At 41.8% G+C, this 23,620-nt stretch overlaps 1 protein-coding gene across 1 annotated transcript in view; it reads right to left on the bottom strand.

The window, feature by feature from the left end:
- Positions 1-1,094: 1,094 nt before the first annotated feature.
- LOC111155251 (multidrug resistance protein 1) overlaps positions 1,095-23,620 on the bottom strand; it is a gene marked incomplete at its 5' end in the record, with an annotated part of 62,431 nt that continues 39,905 nt past the window's right edge. Inside the window, 8 exons of the mRNA XM_022515357.1 lie at positions 1,095-1,298; positions 2,368-2,514; positions 4,171-4,377; positions 10,919-11,116; positions 11,613-11,769; positions 15,209-15,349; positions 16,585-16,685; positions 23,009-23,212. Of these exons, the coding sequence (XP_022371065.1) occupies positions 1,095-1,298; positions 2,368-2,514; positions 4,171-4,377; positions 10,919-11,116; positions 11,613-11,769; positions 15,209-15,349; positions 16,585-16,685; positions 23,009-23,212 (1,359 nt within the window). The remainder of the gene's footprint in view (positions 1,299-2,367; positions 2,515-4,170; positions 4,378-10,918; positions 11,117-11,612; positions 11,770-15,208; positions 15,350-16,584; positions 16,686-23,008; positions 23,213-23,620) is intronic.

Below are 23,620 nucleotides of genomic sequence, written 5' to 3' on the forward strand. Positions count from 1 at the left end.
TGTTCTTTGCCCATTTTTCTTTGGAGGTGATAGCATTTTTTTTTCTTTTAAAATTCTTTGGACCATAAGGGTATCAATTGTTTAGATAAATATGGCAAATACTACTACCAGATTTTGTCTTTCAATCTTGTTTGTAGTGCTTTTGGTTTTTTTTTTTTCTTTTGTGGCCACAGTATCCTTCTTTGTGTTATTTTCTTTTATCATTATGCTTGTATATATCTGCCACCAGAAGGGTTAGCTTTGGAAGAGACCAATTACTGGGGAAATGATTCATTATCAAAACAGAGAAATAGTTATTATATTTTTTAAAGTGCAGAAATATTAAAATCCTGTAAGAGCCCTTTATAAGTGCAAGGCAAAATATTTGAAGTACATCAGAGTATACACTTCACAACTTCACACCCTGAGCCTCACCCCAGCCCCTAGAATTCCGTACTGATGTGTGTGGTTGGTTTGAGAGCCATCATAATGTGAAAACACAAGAACCAGCAGGATCACGTCCACAAAGAATGAAGACTGGTGGTTCCATAGGACCCACTGTGAAAAGACGTGTACAATGGGAATTATTTACGCTATTCAACCATTCTCACAAAAATTAATGGAAGTTTTAAAAGCAGTCTTTTTATTCTTTAAATGCAGAAATAATCTTTAATATTCCAACTGGGAGATGATGTATTTACAAGCATTTTAGACAAGATGACTCTGGTCATATAAAAGTTTAGCTTTATTATAGCACTTGATGCAAATATTCAGTACTTTTTGCCACTTCTGTCATCTTTCAGCCAGGCAGTAAATTACAAATAAACAAAAATTATACAATTTATTAACAAAATGTACTTTGAATTATTCTGTAAGTTTTAGAATGCAATTAATACCAGTATTTTCATCCATTTGATGATGTTTCTTCTGGTTCCTTTAATCTTAAAGTCTGCAGACTCTGAACTTGGTGGAATGATCTTTGGTTGCGGTAGGAAATGTTAAACAAATAATTCTACAGAGTTTTTCCAGTAAGTGCTCGCTTTTTAGCTTTGATTAAATGCCATGTTTTACACAAATATTAGAAAATATTTAACAGCTGCTACTGTCACAGTTCACTAGCGCTTTGCTCCAGCCTGGACACTGACCATGGAAAAGTAGATGCCTTTCTGAGCCAGCAGCTGTTGATGCGTGCCGTGCTCCTTGACCTTGCCGTTCTGAAACACCACTATTAAGTCTGCGTTCTGGATGGTGGACAGGCGGTGCGCGATCACGATGCAGGTGCGGCCTTCTCTGGCTTTGTCCAGGGCTTCTTGGACAACCTGATCAATAACCACATAAATTAATTCTGATAAAAACAGGCCTCTCCTTTCCTTCTCCATCATAAGGGTCACGATCTTCCAACAAGAGGTCCTTCTTTAATGACCATATCCGTGAAATATCACAGAATTGATAAAGCAAGGATATCCGTGAAATATCACAGAACTGATAAAGCAAGTCATCTCAGAAGATAAGGGACTCCTAGACTGGATTAGTTCTGAGGCAAAAAACATCTATTCTAGGAGTTATGACAATAAATACGGTCTGTGCATTCATCATTTGAAAACATGTACTGGTGTGCCCACCCACACAACATCCTTCAGCGCGGCCCTCCGGTCCGTCCAGCTCTACAGCAAATCCAGGGAGACCGAGCGCAGGCTGAACACAGCCTCCTTGAATTTTGGGATTTTAGTAAAGATCGGGGATGTCTCAGAATTAATATGTCTTTCAGATACCTGAAGAGCCAACTTTTTCTCAAACTGAAAATGATTACTAATATTTATCTTAAGGTAGAGTCAGTTTTTATACTGCATTAACCTCCCACTTCTTCATACAGTTGCCGGAGAGATGCCACTGGTGGAAATGGGAAAGTGGCCCCTGAACACGGTGTCTTCGGTCAATACTAAGTGATCCAGGATTATTTTTTTGGAGCCTGGGTGCTACAAGACTAATTTCCCCTATTTTGTCTTAGGGTTCTTGAATCACAGCAGCAGAAGGTATCCACATTCTGAGGAAAGCTGATGTAAGTAACAATCAACATAGCTTGGCTGAATTTTATTCTCTACAATGGAAGACAGAAGCATTTAAAGACAATCAGATCAAGGGTAATGAATCTGATTTAAATTCGTGCCTTTTCGGGGCACCTGGGTGGCTCTGTCATTAAGTGTCAGCCTTTGCCTCAGGTCCTGATCCCAGAGTCCAGGGATCAAGCCCCACCAAGGGCTCCCTGTTCCGTGGGAAGCCTGTTCTCCCTCTCCCACTCCCTCTGCTTGTGTGCCCTCCCTCGCTGTCTGTCTCTGTCAAATAAATAAAATCTTTAAAAAATAAACAAATAAATAAATAAATGTGTACCTTTTCACTTTCTGTATCCAGAGCTGACGTAGCTTCATCCAGAAGTAAAATGTGAGGCTGCCGAACAAGGGCGCGAGCTATGGCAATGCGTTGCTTCTGGCCCCCAGAGAGCTGGGTTCCTTTGTCTCCTACTCTGGTGTTGTATTTCTGTGAAGAGGATTTTGTTATTAGGAGACACAGAACTAACAATCCTAAAAAAGAGTTTGTCCACAGAAAATAGGATAACAGCTTCCATAAACACACAAAAATGTTTCGGTTCAGAAGCTAAGAATGGACTCACAGAGGATTATACACCAAAAATGTAGCTCTCAATGGCAGATTTGATCTCTCGTCTTGAAAATAGACATTTGGGGGACACCTGGGTGGCTCAGTGGGTTAAGCCTCTGCCTTCGGCTCAGTTATGATCCTGGGGTCCTGGGATGGAGCCCTGCCCCAAACAACCTGTTCAGGGGGGAGTCTGCTTCTTCCTCTCCCTCTGCTCCTGCTCCTGCTCTCACATGTGCTGTCTTTCTCTTTCTCTCTCTCTCTCAAATAAATAAAAATCTTTAAAAACAATTAAAGAAAAAGAAAATAGACATTTAGGTCTGAGAAGCTATGTTTTAGTGTAAACAAGTCAATATCTTTATGACAAAGAATACTGTTACAATGTTAGTCTCTTCCAGTCTTCTGGTTTCGTTATATTTGGGACAAAATTTGGTTCAAGGAAGGAAATCTAACTTAAAATGGGCTATGCAATAAATGAAACTCATTTTACTTACAACCAGCAGGTGGTGCTCTCTGCACTGAAGTCAGGAAGGGAAGCCATTTCTTGGGATGCTAGCTAACCTTCCAGTATCTGTTTTTATAAATCTCAAAACACTTCAAAAATCTTAATGGATGCTAAGGAATTCCATCTTGATATCTAACCTTAAAGTTAACCTAAATCTCCTGGTTTAATTTTTGTGACTTTAGAGTTCTTCCAAAGTTCTTCACATATTGTGTCCCACAGTAGATAACTGTCATTAACTACTCAATAGAATGATAGGGACAGGAGTTAAAAGGACATGTAGGAGAGAGCAGGAACAAGATGTGACAGCGGTTTGAGGCTACTGAGCTTTATTTTTGAGGGGTGCTTCCTTATGATAAAGAAATTAGTGATAATGGGAGACGGTACAGACAAGCCAGGTCAAGGTGACTTCAAAATGCAGTACCTAACCTAAGGGGCTTAAGAAAGGGCAAGAGATTCCTTTTATGTAACTTCCCAGGAAGAATTCAGAGGACATCCATTGACAACAGTTCAGGGAGCCCCATGGAAGATTTCAAGAATCCGCCCTCTAAGCAGAGCCTGGGGACCATGAAATGTGCAATGATGAGAGATTATATAGTAACACAGTCACACCAAGGGCTCAGCTCTATTCAGGGAGAGCCTCTTTCTGACCTGGGTTCAGTTCCCCAGCCTGGCCTAACTCCTCAGAGGTAGGTTTGCAGCTTGGGGGAGAACAGCAAGGAGGCAGAAGGAAGGTCGGGAAAGAAATGGGGGCAGAGGGGCTGTTTCTGCTTCTGTGGGTGCTGTACTGAGTGAGACTCAGAGGGAAAGGCTTCCTCCATATATGTCCTTCTCGGTCAGGCTTGCTCACCAGGGAAGCCAGCCGGGTGAACAGGCAAACACAGTATCAAATGGGGATAGGAAGTGTGGCAAGACGTTGTACACAGGTGTGTATTTTGGTTGCTCCCTTCTCTTCACCTTTGGAAAACCAGCCCTTTAGAAATCCAAGTGCAGGCCAGGGAGGCTGCCATAGGCTCCTATTTTGGAGAAAGACTTACATCAGGGAGTGTCTCAATGAAGGGGTGTATGTTGGCCTCCTTGGCTGCCTGCACAATCTCTTCCTGTGACACGACCCGGCTGTTGTCTCCGTAGGCGATGTTCTCCGCAATGCTGCAGTCGAACAGGATGGGCTCCTGGGACACAATGCCCAGGTGGGCTCGGAGCCATTGGACATTCAGGTTCTTTATCTCCTCACCGTCAATCAGCTGAAAATGAGAGTTCATAGGTAACTTCAGGACCGGCACATTTTTAATTTAGCAAAATTGGTATCCTTAATCTCACACACTAAAATTGCGAAATTACTGTGGGACATTTTTGTTGTTGTTGAGTTTGGACTGTCAAAGTTAACTGAACTAGGTCATAGTTTTACACTCTGATGAACTGTCACGTTCCTTCTGTTTGAACCCTGGGTTCCCATATGCATGTGATAAGCAGGATAAACCCCCCACTCCCAAGATACCCATAGTCTTATCCACAAAACTTCTGAATGTTACATCCCATGGCAAAGGGAATTAAGGTACAAGGTTGCTCATCAGCTGATCTCAAAATAAGAAGATGATCTTGGATGATCCAGGTGGGCCCAATGTAATCATGAGAGCCCTTCACTATTCAAGAGGGAGACAGGACAGTATCAGAGTGGGGCAATAAGACCAAGACTCAATTAGTCATTGTTGGCTTTGAAGACTGAGGGAGGGGCCAGGAGCTAGAAGAAGAAAAGGGTCCCCGAGAGCCTGCAGAAGGAACGCCATCCCGGTGACACTTTGATGTTAGCTTGCCGAAATCCATTCTAGACATCTGCTTCCAGAATTTGCAAGATACTAAGTTTATGCTGTTTTATACCACAAAATTTGTCGGCACCCTTATTCTTACGTATCAGTTTTTCATAAGAAAAGTAGCAAAGATTAGACTGGAAATCAGTAACTACTGTGAGCACACAATAGGTTTGCAGGTCAGGCTTCTCAGAATCAGGTTTTGGAAGAGCGGGGTGCAACAGTTAAACGGAAAAGAAGTGTGGGAAGGTGGCTGCTGGATCTCTAAGTAGTTGTTGATCTTGAAAAAAATGAATTAATGTCTCTGAGCGTTTCTTTGTGGGTAAAATGGGAATTATGATAATAATTCCTAAACTCCTAGAACTAGGTACTGCATGAGATCCTGCCTAGACCCCACCCAGCAGTGCTGGTCACTGGGTATGTGTCCCAAGACTGTCAGAGACTGGTAACTCCATGTCACTATAATTGAAACTACAGTGGAGGGACGAAGGCTGGGCGGACGAAATGATAGCAGACATCTACCGTGTTGGGCCAAAGGAGTGGGAAGCGGAAGCTGTCTCTTCTCTGGTGACCTGGCTTCCTGGGTTACCCTGCAGGAGCCTGAGGAGTGCTCCTTCCAGCCTTGCTCAGATGCACATATGTCTGCACCAAAGATTGACTTTGCAAGAGAACTCTGGTATTTAAGTGAGATAGCTAGTCATTCCCTCTGGAGAAGCAAGTGACTCAGCTTCCTGTAGTGCTAGTGAGGGTCTACCATGCTATATACACCCTCTGGATCTCATATGCCTGACTGGGTGCCCCTGGGAAATAGCTGGCAGGTACAATCTCTGCTGCAGGAAAATGGCTTCTGTTTGTGAAGCTGGCAAGTGTAGGGATAGGAAACACAGTCATGACCTTCTTAGTACCCAGCCCAGTTGCCATGGAGACTATTTCAGCTTCTATGTTCTAGGCTTCCTCACAGTGTTAAGTGAAGTGGGAAGTAGAGGGTAGAGAGAGGCAGTAAAAACCATACAAGAATGTGGCACAACAGCAGATCTTGTGAGATGGAACACTGTACTTGAGAAATGGAAATTTCAGGAAAGGAGTAGCTTAATTTTCTCCAAGCTTATGCTGCTGGCAGGAAAACAGACACTGCCTAACTAATATCATTAGGCAAATTTCAATGATCCCACCAAATTTTAATGAGTTTCTTTATCACGCTGAATACAGTAACACTGTTGGTCCTCCTCAGCCCCACATGATACACTGGAATTGAAAATTCTTAAAGCCTGTGTTAACTGAAGCATCCTTTCTGTGGAGAAAACATGTTTAGAAGCCCAGAGGTAAGAGACCAATGCAGAGGCTCTTTGGCTGAGGCACAGGTGATGGTCTCAGGGAAGACCAAGGAACTTTGGGGGATCGGGAAACACTATTCAAGAGACACTGACCTAAATAAAACTTAACCAGGAAATTCAACGCCTTGGTAATAATAAGGTAAAACCAGGTTAAATTACTATCTTGTTTTAGATTGCTAAATGTAGTGCTGTCTTCATTAGCATAATCAAAAGGTAAATACGTAGTATTCTGCCATATGTACTCTGAAATCATGATTACAGATATAAATTATTGAGCACTGACTGGATTATAGGTCCTGTGATAAGCCTGACTCAGGCATTCTCTTTTTTAATCTTCACAACACCCCTAGTAAGATAGCTGTGTTTTGTGGGGTTTTTTTTTAAAGATTTATTTATTTTGGAAAGAGAAAGTGAGTATGTGGTGAGTGGGGGGAGGTGCATGAGAGAAAAACCCAAGTGGACTCCATGCTGAGTGACCCGGGGTAGGGGGACAGCGGAGGGCGGGGCTCTATCTCACCACCCCTGAGATCCTGACCTGAGCCAAAACCAAGAGTCAGACACACAATTGACCGAGCCACCTAGGTGCTCCTGGGGTAGGTGTGGTTTTAATCTCCATTTTACAGATTTAAAAAATGAGCAAAGTTAAGTGACTTACACAAGATCACACAGTAACTACGGAACCTGGGGTTGAATTTTTATACTTTAAGTTGGGTTTTGGTAACTCAAGTGCCTTATAATTGAAAGATGATCTCTGCCCTCCATCACAGAGGAAAGCCCCCATGTTAGCTCAGGTGCCCACCCAGTAATACCCAGACTATGACAACAGGCTTCTGATGATTGTGGGTGTGCTAGACCAGAGAGGGGAGACAGGAAAGGTCGGGGAAGACTAAGAGCAGAGGCGATTTAACAGTGAAGGTAACGAAGTTCAGCTTCTAGAGTCCCGAATTGCAGGTAATTGCTGGGGACTGAACTGTGTTCGGGGCGGGAGGGAGGCCAGGCTGCAGTTAGGAAACTCTTCCGGGTGAGTATTTACGTATCGGCCTATAGAGGAAAGGGACCTGAGCGGCACCTGGGGGGGCTCCGTCGGTGAGGCGTCTGCCCTCTGTTCAGGTCATGATCCTGGGGTCCTGGGATGGAGCCCCAAGCACCCCCAATGCTCAGCACCAAGTCTGCTTCTCCCTCTCCTACTCCTCGAACTCGTGCTCTCTCTTGTGCACATGGTCTCTCTCACTCAAATAAATAAATGAGAAAAAGGATTTGAATCTTTAAGCTTTCACTATTTTGTTGTGATTTGTTTTATTAGAATATTCACTTTTGTACCTAATCTTGCATTCATAATTTTGTATTTTTCTTAGGTAGAGTCCCTAAAAACGTACAACCTGCCGGCCCCACAAAACTTGGAATGCCCCCGGTGTACAACTCAGTAGCTTCATTTTTAAAGACTCTCCACAGGTTAACCTACACCTTTCAAATTTATCAGTTCAGTGGTTCTCAGATGATGGCTGCCATCAGAATCATCTGGGGAAATTGTAAAAATTAATAGGCCAGATCCTGACGGAATGGAATGAGCCAGGCTGGCTGCGTTCTTCAGTTGTTCTGAGAACCACAGCTCCAGTTACCATGACTCAAAGTATCATTCAAGGCCCACCGACGGTCATGAGGACTTCCGGACCTCATGGTCACGTCCTTCTTCAGTTCTTATGAGCAATCATGCCCAGATCCATGTTCATGTTTACACGGCAAGGAGAACTAACTACTAGTCACCTACAGATTGGGTTATTAAGGGTTACTAATTGATATGCAAAACTTGGCACATTTGTTCGTGCTTCTTGAGGACACTTCCGCTAGAATTCTGGCTGCTATGTACCACTTGGCAGGACTTCAAAGCCCTAGCACAAATGTACAGGAGCTGATAACAGTGTTCCTACAATAGACAAGAACACGTTGTTTTCCTTATGTTTTCAGTGTTGTCTTGAGATGGTTATTGCCCTGTGCACTTGGTATTCATTTCCATATTCTTCTCTGCCTTTCCATATATGAAGGGAGTGGAAGGCTAACGACTGTTTCCCAGACTCTCTTCTGGTTCTGAAAGTAACTGTGGTTCTACCAGCAAGAGGCACTGCGCAAAATCTGGAAGGCCTAGGCTGATTCTCTTTAGTAGCCAAACTAACAGAGGTGACTATGAGTGCAGTGGGGGAGGTTGTGAGATTGTTTGTTTTTTGCTTTTCCTAAATGGATTATAATTTAAAAGTTTAAGAATCACAGCTCTCATTAAGTCTGCTATTTCAGCCAAAATAAGCTATATGGACATTGGGAGCAAATCACCTACCAGCCACAGCTCACATTATCCTTTTTCTTTTTCCACTTCAAATTTATTTTTCTAATTTTTGCTTAGGTTTTTTTTTTATTTTCTTAAATTATTTTTTTTAATTTAAATTCAATTAATTAACATATAATGTATTACCGGTTTCAGAGGTAGAGGTCAGTGATTCATCAATCTTATACAATAGCCAGTACTCATTACATTACATGCCCTCTTTAATGTCCATCACCCAGTTACCCCATCCCCCCACCCACCATCCCTCCAGCAACCCTCACTTTGTCTCTTGCATGAAATGACATCTTGACTGCTCAGTCTTTCACCCTCAGGCAATCGGCTCTACTGGTCCCTTAAGAGCCAGCTCTAGACCTATGTTCTTTTATATAACTCATGGAAGTATATGTCTCATCTCTTCAGGTAAAGTCTTTGAGTGCAGACATCATAACCTATAATTCATTAGAGCTCAACATTTAATACACTGCTTACTCAACATCTGTTAGGGGTCCTAATCAGTGTCTAAGAGCTAACATTTCCCTCTATAATTGCTTCCTTTGTCTCTTCCTTTAGAGTTCCCTGCTCAAACTTTAACAGCAAAATTGAAGCATAAAATCAGAATCCACAGAAAATGTAAAACAAGAAAGTAAAAATAAGAGACAAAGTTCATGTAGCTGTTAAGAAACAGACTGAGTAGAATACAATTAAAAAAACATTTATGGCTAAGTGTGACTGAATTTAAAAAGGGCCCTGGACTACAGGCTGAAAGTTCTATTTTCACAACCGTCCTTAATGCAAGTGGGGTCCATATGGAGCTGAGGCACCAATAAGACTATATGGAACAGGTATCCATCCATTCTGTTTGGTCAGTGCGCATGAAATTCTAGTAGTTTTTTTTTTTTTTTTTTAAAGAAAGGGAGGTGTGGGGAAGGGATAGAGAGAGAGAATCTTAAGTTGATTCCCCACCCAGCATGGAACCTGATGTAGGGCTTGATCTCATGACCTTGAGATCATGACCTGCACCAAAATCAAGAATCAGATGCTTAACCAACTCAGCTACCTGGATGCCCTTACTGTTAAATATTTTTTATTTTATTTTTTTTAATTTATTTGACAGACAGAGATCACAAGCAGGCAGAGGGGCAGGCAGAGAGAGAGGGGAGGAAGCAGGCTCCTTGCTGAGCAGAGAGCCCGATGCGGGGCTTGATCCCAGGACCCTGGGATCATGAACTGAGCCGAAGGCAGAGGCTTTAACCCACTGAGCCACCCAGGCGCCCCCTGTTAAATATTTTTAATAGCACCTCTGAGTACAACCAATAATTAATACTCACATAATAAAAATTTCTTCTATTCCTTCCTAATTTAATTCTTTCCTATTCTCTCTTGTAGTCATTTAAAATTTTACCACTCCCTTTATGACTCCTATCTCATCCTCAGGACCTAAGATAGTGTCTGACAAGCACTCAGTAAACATTTGTTGAATGTTGAATGAATAAATGTGACCCTTCATTTATTCTTTTAGTTCATGAGAAAAAGGGAATCCCTCTATATTCTTTATCTGGTCCCTAAAGTTGTTGATCTCACTTTCCTTTTTTTTCCTTAAAACGTGTTTCAATACCCTCTCAATGATTTTATCTCATCCTCAGCCATAAAAATGTTCCAGCTTTCCCAGTCCTGACCATCTCCCCGGACTTTGCCTCCCCGCTCACACTGCTGTTCTTAATCATCTTTCTTTCACCTTTGATCTTCTAGATAGTCTGCACTCAGTCTCCATCTCCCCTTCTTACCATGCCTCAGCCAAGCTAAATGCATTCCCACCAAACCCCTCTTCGCTGAGAACACTTAAAAATGTCACAGGTAGTCCATTCATTGTCAAATCCTATCATGTCTTTTCAGTCTTCATCTTCCTACCTGTCCACAGGATCTGTCATTGCGGACTCTACTTTCTCCTTCTTGAAACATACCCCATCCTTGGTTCCCACCTTACTGTCTCTCTTGGCACCTCTCCCCCTCCTCTATCTTTCCGGCTACTTAAGTTCTTTGCTAGATCTTCTCATGTAAGCGGAAGCCTAGCCAGGGGAAGGGGGAGGGTGATAAAAAGGCCACTCATGAAGGAGAGTGGTGGGACAGTTTGAGAGAGAGCCTGGAGAAGCGGCCTGGGAAAGCAGACACAGCTTGGAGCCCGTATGTAGGATGTAAGACTTTCAGGAAGACTGTTGTTCAAGGGTTGGAAAAACTGTGGCTTATAGTCAAGAGTTACATACATGCAGGCATTTAGATGATAAAAAAAAAAGTTAAAGTGAGGAGGTGAGAAAGAAAGTATGCTCACCACTGTACCAGCCAAGGGGTCATAAAACCGCTCAAGGAGCTGGACCACCGTGCTCTTCCCACAGCCGCTGCTGCCCACCAGCGCCAGCGTCTGGCCCTTCTTCACCTTGAGGCTCAGCCCCTGCAGCACGGGGATGTCTGGTCGAGTGGGATAGTTGAACACGACTTCATTAAATGTCACGTTTCCTTCCAACGTATTCTAAAATCAGAACAGTGACAATAAAGGTGATTATGGCAATCCTGAAAACTCACAGTACAGAGAACCCCCTCTACCACCAGGTGTCCAAAGACCGTGAACTTGTATTACAATGGCGCTGCAGCTGTGACTCTCAGAATGCAATCGACAAGATCGAAGAGATTCAGGGGTTTTATAGCAGGGATTGTTAATGCAACACAAATATGCTAACTCAGACATGTTCCCCAAGAATACATTAACCTACATACAATAAAACCTGGTAAACAGGATTTGCTTATAAATTGGGTAGTCTGTCTATCTCCTTGTAGCCTTGTTATACAAAAGTACTGGATGTTAACATAAATGATTAGCATTTACTAAAATGACCTCATGATTTAGACAGTTTCTTTTTATTCCCAGCAAATTAAAAAAAACCCCACAGATTTTATTAAATTTCCTCTTAGAATACTTCCACTCATCAGTTAGGAATCTATCTTAACCATCAAAACATCAGACTCACCGGCTGGAGGCCTCCAGTGCTGTAGCTGTCAATCAGAGGGGTTTTTTCGATGATCATGATGACGTGGGCTGCTGATACTTTGGCTTTGGCATAGTCAGGAGCAAATGAACTGACCTGCCCCACTGCCATGGCACCAAAGACAATAGCTGAGAATACCCTGCAAAAACACAGACGAAGCATGCGCAGAGTTTGGATTATAATGCTAGACAGCTTACCGCTCTACAACCACAGCATTGCCACAAATGGTGAAAGACAGAAGTTAAAAAATAAAACCAACAGACACTTGTCCTCATATAGTTCATGTCAGTGTAATACACTGTAAAATAGCCCCATTTTTCATCTGTTTCTCTCACCTCACCTTCTAGTAATGTGACTTGGCAGCTCCTCCATTTAAGAACGGGAATTCATTTTCCTAGCCTTTGAATCCGAGTTGGCCTATGACTTGCTTTGGCCAACAGGATGTGGTGGAAATGACTGTTGCCAGTTCTAAGCCTATGACTCAGGGGGCTCGGTGTACCTTCTCTCTCTGGCACTACCACAAGCCCAGCTAGCCTGCTAGAGGACAAGGCACAGATGGAGGCAAGCTGTGTGGGCTCCAGCCAACTAGCCTGTAGTCTTCTGCACACATGGATGAGACTGGCTGAGATTTGCTGTCTACCCCGGCTCAGGAGAACTGCCCAGCTGACCCACACACCTGGCGCAAATACGAATGCTTATTATTCCATGTCACTGGGGCTTAGCGGCTGGTTGGTAAGCAGTGTGACTTTGGCAATCAATAACGGGTATAGGCATTTGCGACAACGTAGACAGACCGAGAGGATATTAAACTAAGTGGAATAAGATTGAAAAAGACAAGGGCCATATGATTTCACTCACGTGGAATAAAAAAATACGAATGGATAAACAAAGAGCAGAATTAGATCTATAAATCAGAGAACAAACTGATGGTTGCCAGAGGGGCAGTGGGTGGGAGGCGGGGGAGGAAAATGGGTGAAGGGGAGTGGGAGAGACAGGCTTCCAGTTAGGGAATGATTAAGTCACGAGAATAAAAGGTACAACATAGGGAATCCAGTTCAATGATATTGTAATAGCCTTGTATGGTAAGGGATGGTAGTTGAACTAGTGGTGAGCATAGCATAATGTATAGAGAAGCTGAATCATTATGCTGCACACCTGAAACTAATGTAACATTGAGAGTCAGCTATTAAAAAAAACAACAGATATGGGCAGTGGTGCTGAAATTACCTTGGGTTCTTAGAAAACATGGGAGCTGTACAGCAAAGAGTGAGCTCCTTATAGAGACAGGTCTCATGCCGCTCTCAAGATGCAATCCCCATGCTTAACCTATGGCATGGGAATCACAGCAGCTTAAAGCTGGGAAAGACTCTACAGGATATCAAGTCCAGTTCTCAAAGTTTGTTCCCTGAGCGACTTCTCCTAAGTCGGCTACCATCCTTCGTTTTAGAAAGTAGCAAGTTTGATTAAGTCTATTGTTAAAAAGCTCTTTTTCAAATGGAAGAAAAATGTCCATCCTTTTGCATAATCCAGCCCTTAACTGGAATATTGTCAAAAAGGCCCTTTACTTCTTTAGTAAATCCTTTCCCTCTCGACACTCCAGTTGCCCTCCTCTGGACACATTTCTCCACATGCCTTTTTTTATTTTATTTTAAAATTATTTTTTCCTTTCCAAGTTTTTATTTAAAATCCATGTAGTTAATATACAGTGTACTATTAGTCTCAAGTGTAGAATATACTGATTCAACACTTCCAAACAATACCGAGTGCTCACCACAAGTGTGCTCCTTAATCCCCACCGTCTACTTCACCCATCCCCCCACCCACCTCCCCTCAGCTAACCATTATTTTGTTCTCCGTGGTTAAGTCTGTTTCTTGATTTGCCTCTCTTCTCCCCCACTCCCCTGGTTTTCATCTGTTTTATTTTTTAAATTCCACAGGTGAGTGAAATCGTATGGTGTTTGTCTTACTCTGACTTTTTTCTTTGCTTAGCATCATACTCTCTGGCTCCATCCTTGTCATTCAAAAAGCAATATTTCATTCTTTTTATGGCTGAGTAATATTCTATTACATATACATGTCTCTTCTTCTTTATCCATGCATCGGCCAAGGGACACTTGGGCTGTTTCCATAATTTGGCTACTTCCACATGCCTTTCTAAACAGTGGGCCTGGGGGCACCTGGGTAGCTCAGTCGTTAAGCATCTGCCTTGGGCTCAGGTCATGATCCCAGGGTCCTGGGATCGAGCCCTGCATCAGGCTCCCTGCTCGGCAGGAAGCCTGCCTCTCCCTTTCCCACTCATCCTGCTTGTGTTCTCTCTCTCTCTCTCTCTGTCAAATGTGTCTGTCTCTGTCAAATAAATAAATAAAATCTTAAAAAAAAAATAAACAGTGGGCCTGGAACTAACACAGTACTTGGGAACCCGCCCAGAAGAATACCGTCACATCTCCTCTGGGCTCTAGAAAATTATACAAATGGTTAATCTCCGGCTTGTCATTATTTACTCTTATAAGATCTTTTACAAATGGACTAATCTTCAGACAGGTCTCTCCCTTCCTTTACTCGAAAGATTGATCCTCTCAATCTAAATGCCCATGTGTCAGCAACTTCCATCAATTCGATGCCTTACCTTGAAGTGAAGCAATATATCAAATAATTATCTAATTGAAGTCCCAATGACAATGATGCTTGGTTTTGATCTTTTGGTCCAAGTCATAAATAGCTCCTGCATATCATTTGTCAGACAGAGATATTAGGGAGAAATTTTAAATCCTCTGCTGAGGTCATCCTGAGCAAGCCATAATGCATACACAAGCAAATGTCTAAACAGAATGAAACCATTACCTCAACACCTTAGATAAGCCAGGTTTAGATGATTCTGGTTTAAATGTAAAACTGTCCTACCACTAATGACGGTATTCCATCAAAGGGCAGAGTCTCACCCATCACCAAATCTAGGTGCCCAGAAAGATTATACATACTTTTCACTACCCAACTGCACATCTGAGTATTTCAGAAGTATAATTAAGTTCAGATCTGTCTTTCCCTGACGGAGGAACAATTTTCTGCCTTCATAGCAATGGAGCACAAATCCCAGTCTAGCTTTTCCTTTGTCATTTCTGAATTTCTTCAGCTCTTACCTTCAGCTCTTCTTGTGTCAAGGAAAGCAAATGTATTCTAGAAACTCCCAGGGCTTGCAGAGCTCAGTGTCCCACACTTGCTCTTTAGCTTGTCTGTTCAGAAATTTCGTTAAAAGGATCCAAACCCTTGGTGCAGGGTTAGGCTTCTTCCCAAATGCCAAAACCTCCTGGGAACCCCTCATTGAATCACTACCCCCCACTGAGCCACAGATTCAGAAAGGCCAATGTATGGGTCAGCACTGGGGAAGGGACAGTCATTGATTCCCCAAAAGAAATGGGGGTACTTCTGTGATAATACACAGACTTGGGCAAGATTTCACCTTCTGAATCACCAGGATCTCTTCATGAAGCTTCCCAGTAAGGTTTTCTATCCAGGCATGAAGTATGTTTACCTCAGTTATATTTCTAGAGTTCAATTGCCAATATTAACCCGATACTTACAACAGAACATCCGGAAAGTTCATGGAGCCGGTGGCCACCAGGTAGGCACCAAACCGGAAACAGCCGGCGTAGGAAAAATACATCATTGCCTGGGTGATGGAAAATGAGATCCCGAAGATGTGTGCTTTCCTCAAAGAGTTTCTGAAAAGAAGATGTTATGAAACTTACTTGACTTTCATTGCTCAGTCCTTAAAACATAACCTTTGCTAGATCAGCCATGGGGCATGGCAGATAAAAATGGGTTCAGTTTCCAAAAAGGTAAGATTGGTGCTCACTTTTCTACTTGTGAAATTTTAGGAAACTGCCTAATGAAGGATTAACTATACCTGAAAGTGTTGAGGTAAAGTTAAAATAAGCCAAGGAAAACATGAAGTTTCTGTTAGGGATTCATAAATGGAAGTTCCTTCCCTTTCCCTCCACTTTTGGATGTATAAAATATATGCAGTCTAGAGTCAATATTCGTTCAACACACATTTACCCAATACCTACAAGCTGCAGCGACCATGCTGGGTGACAGAGAACAGTCAGTCATATTCTTGCCCTTGGGGACCCACCAGTCAAGTTGACTGTTGATTCAATTATGCAATGCAGGTACCATATAAAAAACATGTTAGGGGAAGAAAGGAGGAAGCACTGAACTCTCTGGGGGAGTAAGAGAAGGTATCACAATGGCGTAAATGTTGGTGGATTTTCTGAGCCCTGTGACTCAGGTGATGTGGAGGTAAGCACAGGCTGGTGAGCGGGCAGCCCTGTGGGCCTCCTACCTTGGCCTCAACCAGGTCAACACCATTTCCATCTGTTTCATATATTGGGAGTTCAAATGAAAAGATCTTCAGAAAAAAAGACTTATTTAAAAAAAGTTTGAAAACCCATCAATCAAGTCTAACTCTCTCCTTTTACTGTGTAAGAGACTCAGAGAGGTTGGGCTGACTGCTTAGAACCGTCGCTGGATAAGTGCATTAAAGGAAATACCAAAGTTCTCCACTAGAGAAGCCTCAAGAGAGGAAGGAAAGGCATATTCAGGAAGCATCACCCCCTCTACCCAGGTCCCACAGATACATCAAATTTCATGTTGTATAGAGAACTCATCCCCACTGAGAGCAAATGATAGGGTCATCACCCAAACCTGACATCAGAGAGTTATTCTCTATCTGTTCTCCCCCTCTGCTTCCCATCAGTTACCCACCCACTGTTACAGGATCTACTTCTGAGAGGTCAGGGTCTTGTGATTGGTCTCCTGGATAATTACAAGTGCTTCCCAGCTGGTTCCCTTCTAGTAACTTCTCCACTTGTTCCCTACCTTCTGGCCAAAGTAATCTTTCTAAAAACAAAATAAACCTCCCCACACTCCCCTCCCACTCTTCAGTGGTTATTACCTGTACGGGACTTGCAAACTCTGTGCATACATGTATTCAAACTTCTGTTCCCGGGTCAAAGAAACAACAGTTCGGAAGTTTTCAATTGCTTCAGTAGCAATCTGTAAAAAAGAGCCCCAGGCCCAGAGGTGAATGAACGTGGTGATTAGTGTGAATGCCATAAAAAAGATTAATAAATTAGTTTTATTATTATGTATTATTTTTTATGACCCATGAGCTTCTTCCCTATGAGAAAGAAAACTAATATACTAAATCAAATTTTAGAACTGGAAGGAAGATTGGCTGATTCAGTCTCCTCTTTATAGAGAGAGAAGCTAAGGCTTAAACAGATGAGGACACTTAGCTAAAGCCAGAGCTTTCTTTACAGAGGCAGAATTCCCCTGAGAACTCAGTATTTTACAACTATTGCAGTGTTCTTTCTTCCATGATGGTCACATTTTAGGTTTATGATTATTTTATATATATTTTAAATGCGATGTTCATATTTTTCTCATTATAATTATCATTCATGACAACTGAGGAATATTTGGAAAATACTGAAAAGATTAAAAAATGAGTAAAAATCTCCATATATGTGTATTTTGCATATTAGCTTATATATTGTTTTTTTCTAAGCCTATAAGTACTTAGGAAAATTGGGACCAATTTCTTTTTTTGACTTTTGCGTCATTATTTTTTTACCTTAACAAATATCAAGAGCATTTTCCAAGGTCATTAAATACACTTTAATAATGAGATTTTTAATGGGCCACATAATATCCCAACCAGTTAAGCATTCCTTTATGGTTGAACAAGTTTTTCCATCCTCTTCCTATTAAAAACAATGCTGTGTGGGGAGCCAGGGTGGCTCAGTTGTTAAGTGTCTGCCTTTGGCTCAGGTCATGATCCCAGGGTCCTGGGATCAAGCCCTGCATCAGGCTCCCTGCCTGGTGGGAAGTGTGCTTCTCTCTCTCCCACTCCCCCTGCTTGTGTTCCCTCTCTCACTGTGTCTCTCTCTGTCAAATAAATAAATAAATAAATAAATAAATAAATAAATCAAATCTTAAAAAAAAAAAATAAAAACAATGCTGTGATAAACATCCTTACACATAAACCTTTGTCCAAAGTAAATTATTTTCTTGAGATAATTTTTTTTAAAGATTTTATTTATTTGACAGAGATCACAAGTAGGCAGAGAAGCAGGCAGACAGAGAGAGAGGGAAGCAGGCTCCCTGTTGAGCAGAGAGCCCGAAGCGGGGCTCGATCCCAGGACCCTGGGACCATGACCTGAGCGGAAAGCAGAGGCTTTAACCTACTGAGCCACCCAGGCGCCCCTTGAGAGAAGTTCTTAAAGGTGAAATTACTAGTCAAAGGGAATAAACAAATTTTTAAGGAACATGGCACATATTATCCATTTGTTTTCCAGAAAGTTTCTCCCAGTTATTTTTTTAATTGAATGCAACTTCCAACCAGTCTTTGTAATTAGGACAAATATATCCTTTTAGAGTCTAGGTAAAGGGCTGTGGAAAACCTGAAAAATTCCAGTGCACAAAATGAGATTTCAGCCTGTATCGGCCATGAGACTTTGAAATCTCTGTGTCTTGGTCTCCTCATACGTAAAATGAGGGAGATGGACAAGAGTGTCTTAAAGTCCCTTTTAACTCTGTAATTCTAAGAAAAATAGCTTTTAACTCTGTAAATCTAAATTAAGAATCAGGCAGTAAGGGAAATTATTCTTCTATGAAGATGTTCTTCCTTTCTCTGGCTTGTACACTGGTCAGAACAGATTTTTTTTTTTTTTTTAAGAGCCAGGAGAGGGGCAGAGGGAGAGAGAGAGAGAGAGAGAATCTTAAGCAGGCTCCATGCCCAGCGTGGAGCCTGACATCGGGCTCAATCTCATGACCCTGAGATCAAGATCTGAGCTGAAATCAAGAGTCAGATGCTTTAACAGACTGAGCCATCCAAGTGCCCCATGGTCAGAAGTGATCCAATAAAGACACATTCATTTACAATTGAATGATTAACAGCTCGAAAATCATAAACATGAAACCTTACTTACTTCTTACTAAATCCTATACCAAATACCTAATTTCAAAGAGAAATGCAAACATTTGATACAACATAAGTCAGTTTTTAAAGAGTAATTCAAAGAGCTATTAGAAGAAAAACAGTAAGACCGTATACTTAAAAACAAAAACTTAGTTAAAAAATAAAGTTAAGGGGCGCCTGGGTGGCTCAGTGGGTTAAGCTGCTGCCTTCGGTTCAGGTCATGATCTCAGGGTCCTGGGATCAAGCCCCGCATCCGGCTCTCCGCTCTGCAGGGAGCCTGCTCCCCCCACCCCGCCTCTGCCTGCCTCTCTGCCTACTTGTGATCGCTGTCTGTCAAATAAATAAATAAAATCTTTAAAAAAAAATAAAGTTAAAAATATTATTCTCTGACCCAATTAGGCCAAGAATATTGAACTATGTTTACCATAAACTACTGACAAAGATAGGAAAATGTCCAGATTCAATTCATGTTAAAAAATTTTATAAAAATCTGTACACACTATGAAAATAATATACATTTATTTCAGAAAATCCTCAAAGTGCAGAAAACAAAAAATTAGAAGAACAAATTCACCTCTAGCCATATCTGCACACAACCCTTGTTCAGAACCATGTTAGAAATATTTTCAACGATAATGCTCCAAACAAACGGAAAGGTTCTTCATGTTAGTAAGGAAATTCAACAATTTATAAAAATGTCTGCTGAAAACAGATTCTACTGTAAATTTCAATGTGGTTTCTAAGAAATATTTTCTGTGCACCATTTTCTAAGTCAGGTGTGTTTTGTTTGTTTTTTAAAAACCAAATGGTCTGTAAATGTGGTCACTTCATAGAGGGTGTAAACAGCCCAATACAAGTGAGTTTATGAGTCACAGACCTCACATAGTGAGTAAAACCATAAAGTAATCACTTCACAACCATCTTCATCTTGCCTCATGATGAAGCAATTAAGAAAAGGCTTAATGAGTACTCTGCAGCCTCACAGCTTCGTTTTCTCCAAGAGTTTTAAATAGAAACTCAGGAAACCACTACAAAGAGTGAGAACTTTTTTCAAAGTTTATTTATTTATTTGAGGGATAGAGAGAGAGAAAGAGAGAGCAGGGGTAGGGCAGAGGGAGAGGGAGAATCTTAGGCAGACTCCCCACCCAACACAAGCCCAACTTGGGGATACTTCTCACAACCCATGAGATCACCACTTGAGTGGAAACCAAGACTCAGATGCTACAGAGTGAGCCATCCAGGCACTCCAAGAAAAGAGAACCCTAATATGAGAAGAGTAAATAGCATTGAGTTTCCTTCAGTAGCCATCGTGAACAAAATAATTTTGAAGAAAGCAATATATATATATATATATATATATATATTTTTTTTTTTTTCCCTAGAAAGAAAAAAAAAAACAACAACCCTCCTCACACTTCTCTTCCTATCCTCAAATAAACTGAGGTTTGATTATGGCTTTTATTTCTGAAAAGGAAAAAGCACCTATTTTATTAAAATGTTCACTAGTCAATAATAATGTGACAGAAATCTGCAGAGCTCAGGCAGGGTAGAAGTTATGAGCAGGCTGCCCCCAACACGGTCTTGCTCTGGAATCCTGGCCCTGCTCTGTCTCTGTAAGGGCAAACCAACAGTGCTGGTCCCCATGGAGCTTATGCCTTAGTAGGGAAGACAGTCCACTATTCAATAAACAAAGAAATAGCAGACAAACAACAAGTGCTGAGAATTCAGGGGTCAGGAAAGACCTCACCAAAGAGGTAATAATGCTGAGATCTGAATAATATAAAGAAACCAGGCATGGGAAGATCAGAGGGAGCCAGCTTGGAATGTTCCAGGAACTGAAAGGCAGCCCATGATGCCAGAATGGGGTGGGCATGGGAGAGAGTCGTGAAAGACTCACTCAGAGAAGATGTTGGGGTGGGGGGGGGGGATTATGCAGAGTCTTATCAAGTAGGATAAAAAGTTGATCTTTTCTTCCCAGTGTGATCAGAATCCACCAGAGGGTTTTAAGTTGGTAACTGGTTAGTGTGTTCTTGTGTTTGTAAGAGATCAGGGTGGCTTCTGTGAGAAGAATGTAGAAAATGGGTGGACAAGAAGGGAAGGAGTGGGAGCAGGGAGATCAGTTAGAACTATTGCTTTGTGATTTGGGGTTACCCGACTTCTATGATCCTTGGGTTTTATCAACTAATAAGAAGAATTCCAAAAAGTGATTGAGTATCAAAGGAGAAAATGCACGCAGAGCTCCTTGCATGATGCCTGACATATACTAAATATTCAGTAAATGGTAACCTGGGAATGAGGAGCTTTGGGAGTTGATTTTCAAAACTACACAGACCAGATGGTCTTGAAAACACCACTTTCCCTACGTGTTCTTACCAGTCTCGTGAAACACCCCTGAATCAGAGCCTGTATCTCACTTCTCAACCTCTGCTCAGTGAACCTGCCACATTCACACATATCCAGGTCTACCTGCCCCCCTTCCTTGCCCCAGGACAGATTTCCCAGAGTCTTTTTTTTTTTTAAAGATTTCATTTATTTATTCGACAGAGAGAGATCACAAGTAGGCAGAGAGGCAGGCAGAGAGAGAGAGGAGGAAGCAGGCTCCCCACCAAGGAGAGAGCCCGATGCGAGGCTCGATCCCAGGACCCTGGGATCATGACCTGAGCCTAAGGCAGAGGCTTTAACCCTCTGAGCCACCCAGGTGCCCCTCTCCAAGAGTCTTAAATCTGAGTTTCCTTGGGATCCCAAGGAATCTTGGGATCCACTTTAGAAGTGCTAACCTGTGATGTCTAACAAATTACCTTATAATTGAGAATCTTGATCACCTTCTTCCTCTAAACAACGTAAGGCTCCTTTCTGGGACATTTTGAACACCTCAGGAAATGATGATATTCCTAAATACTAACACATTTTCTTTCCACACATTTTGTCCTAGATTTTTCCATTCTCTCACATGAAAAGTCAACACCACAGAAAGAAAAAACAAGACAGTGGAGTATTAAATGAGGTGATTGTTCACAGAACATGTCCCCTGATAGGGGCCAATGTGACAAGGTCCAGCCCACAACCAGATGCCGGTGGGTCAGCTTGATCCTGCTGAAGCTTGGGACTGGGCCTCCGATGGCCTGAAGGGGAGCCTCACATGAGACCTTTCTCCCATAGACACTAGTTAGGAAACACTAAATGAAATTTAAAATTAAATTTTAAATGGAAATTTAAAATTTTAAAATTAAATTTAAAATGGAATTAAAACACTAAATGGAATTCATCCAATGGAATTCGTGAAGGAATCCTAAGGAAACAGGATAAAAAGTCTGAGGAGATGGCTGGGAGGTAGAGGACAAAGTGTCAGTGGTGATTAACCTCCATGAAGAAGTACCCACTACATCATTCATTATTCTCTGGTGTGGTGCCTGGTCCTGAAACGAAGTACCTCAGACACATGGCCTAGAGAGCCAGAGCCACTGGATCTTTCTGGGTCCCTGCCCTGACTCTTAGGAACCCTGGAGGGTCTACTAATAGATGTATCCCTACCCAGTTTTGGGGGTCCGTCATGCTCTGAATACTTCTATTTCTGCAGTGATACAAACCACGTGCTATCAGATTTATTTGGCCATCAGCAGACCTCTCTGCTTCTTCACAGAGGCACAACTTTGGATCCTGGCTATGAGGCTTATCAGCTCTAAGGCACTGGGGCCACAACCCACCTGTGCCTCAGCTTCAGCTGAAAAAGGAATGAATAATAAAGCCAACTTCTTAGGGTCACAATGAGGAGTAAAGCATTGCCAAGGAAACACAGTAAATGCCATACAAGCACTTCTTTCAAAACAACAACAACAACAACAAGTAAACAAGTATGTAGGAAGAGAAGGAGAGGAAAGAGAAGAAGAAAAAGTAGTAATAGGAGCCACACTACCCGTAGTAGGTTAAAGATAAACAGAAATAAGATGCCAGCAGGAGGCATGATAAAAAAGAAAGAATGCTAATAATTTAAGCCTGACAGAATAAATACCTTTAGGACTTCTCCATATTTTAACCATCCCCCCCATCACACATAATAAAATGGGGCTGCTTTCCTCAATAAAGGAACGGATTTCAGCTTGCTTGAGGGAAAGAAGGACAGAGGGAAGGGGTGCGGAGAGAGGGCATAGAGGAAGAGCGTGCGGACAATGGTCTGAAACAATGAAAGCCTAATAAAATCAGTTGTCAGGCTGTGAGCCTCAGACTTCGTCGGGCTTCTTTTCTTCAGTTTCCAATTTTCCTCCGGTCAAGTGAGACTGCTTTAAGGACTGAGTATAAAAACATTCTCCGAGCATAGTGAATAGCAGCGAGTAACAGAACGACACTGATTAGAATATTTCACTCTTTCAGATCAGCATTTATATTTAGGTTGACTCACCTTCCCAGCACCTTCCAGTTCTTTCTTATCTTTCAGTGCTTGTCCAGACAACATTTTCATTTCAACAACTCCCGCTATTGCAATGATGGGTACGATGGCTAAGAGTAAAAGTGTTAACTGCCAGCCATAGATTAAGGATATAATAATGCCTGTCCCAAGATTTGCTATATTCTGGGTAATTACAGCGAGCCTGGAACCTATAGCCTACAAAATAAAAACACAAAACAAATTAGAGAAATGCTTTCATATTCTCTTTAAAACCCATGCCTATATTTTCCTCAGGATTATGACTTCAGCTTCATGAAATTCTATTAATTATCTTCTCACTTACAAAATAAAAGGGAAAGTTTTACTCGTAAGTTTATCTGGTTTCGAAAATGAAAATTTCCATGACATCAGAGTAAATACTGAAAGAAGATCAATAATTCAGTGTTAAGTTACATATTTCTATCTCTTCCAATTTTTTTTAAGTAGGCTCCACGCCAGTACAGGGCTTGAACTCACAACCCTGAGATCAAGACCTGAGCTGAGTTCAAGAGTTGGACGTTTAACCAAATGAGCCACCCAGGCACCCCTCTCTTCTAACTTTTAATACCAAGAAAATTTTCATTA

This window comes from Enhydra lutris, unplaced genomic scaffold (genome assembly GCF_002288905.1).
Source record: "Enhydra lutris kenyoni isolate GAN:26980312 unplaced genomic scaffold, ASM228890v2 scaffoldscaffold40, whole genome shotgun sequence".
Classification (NCBI taxonomy): Eukaryota; Metazoa; Chordata; class Mammalia; order Carnivora; family Mustelidae; genus Enhydra; species Enhydra lutris.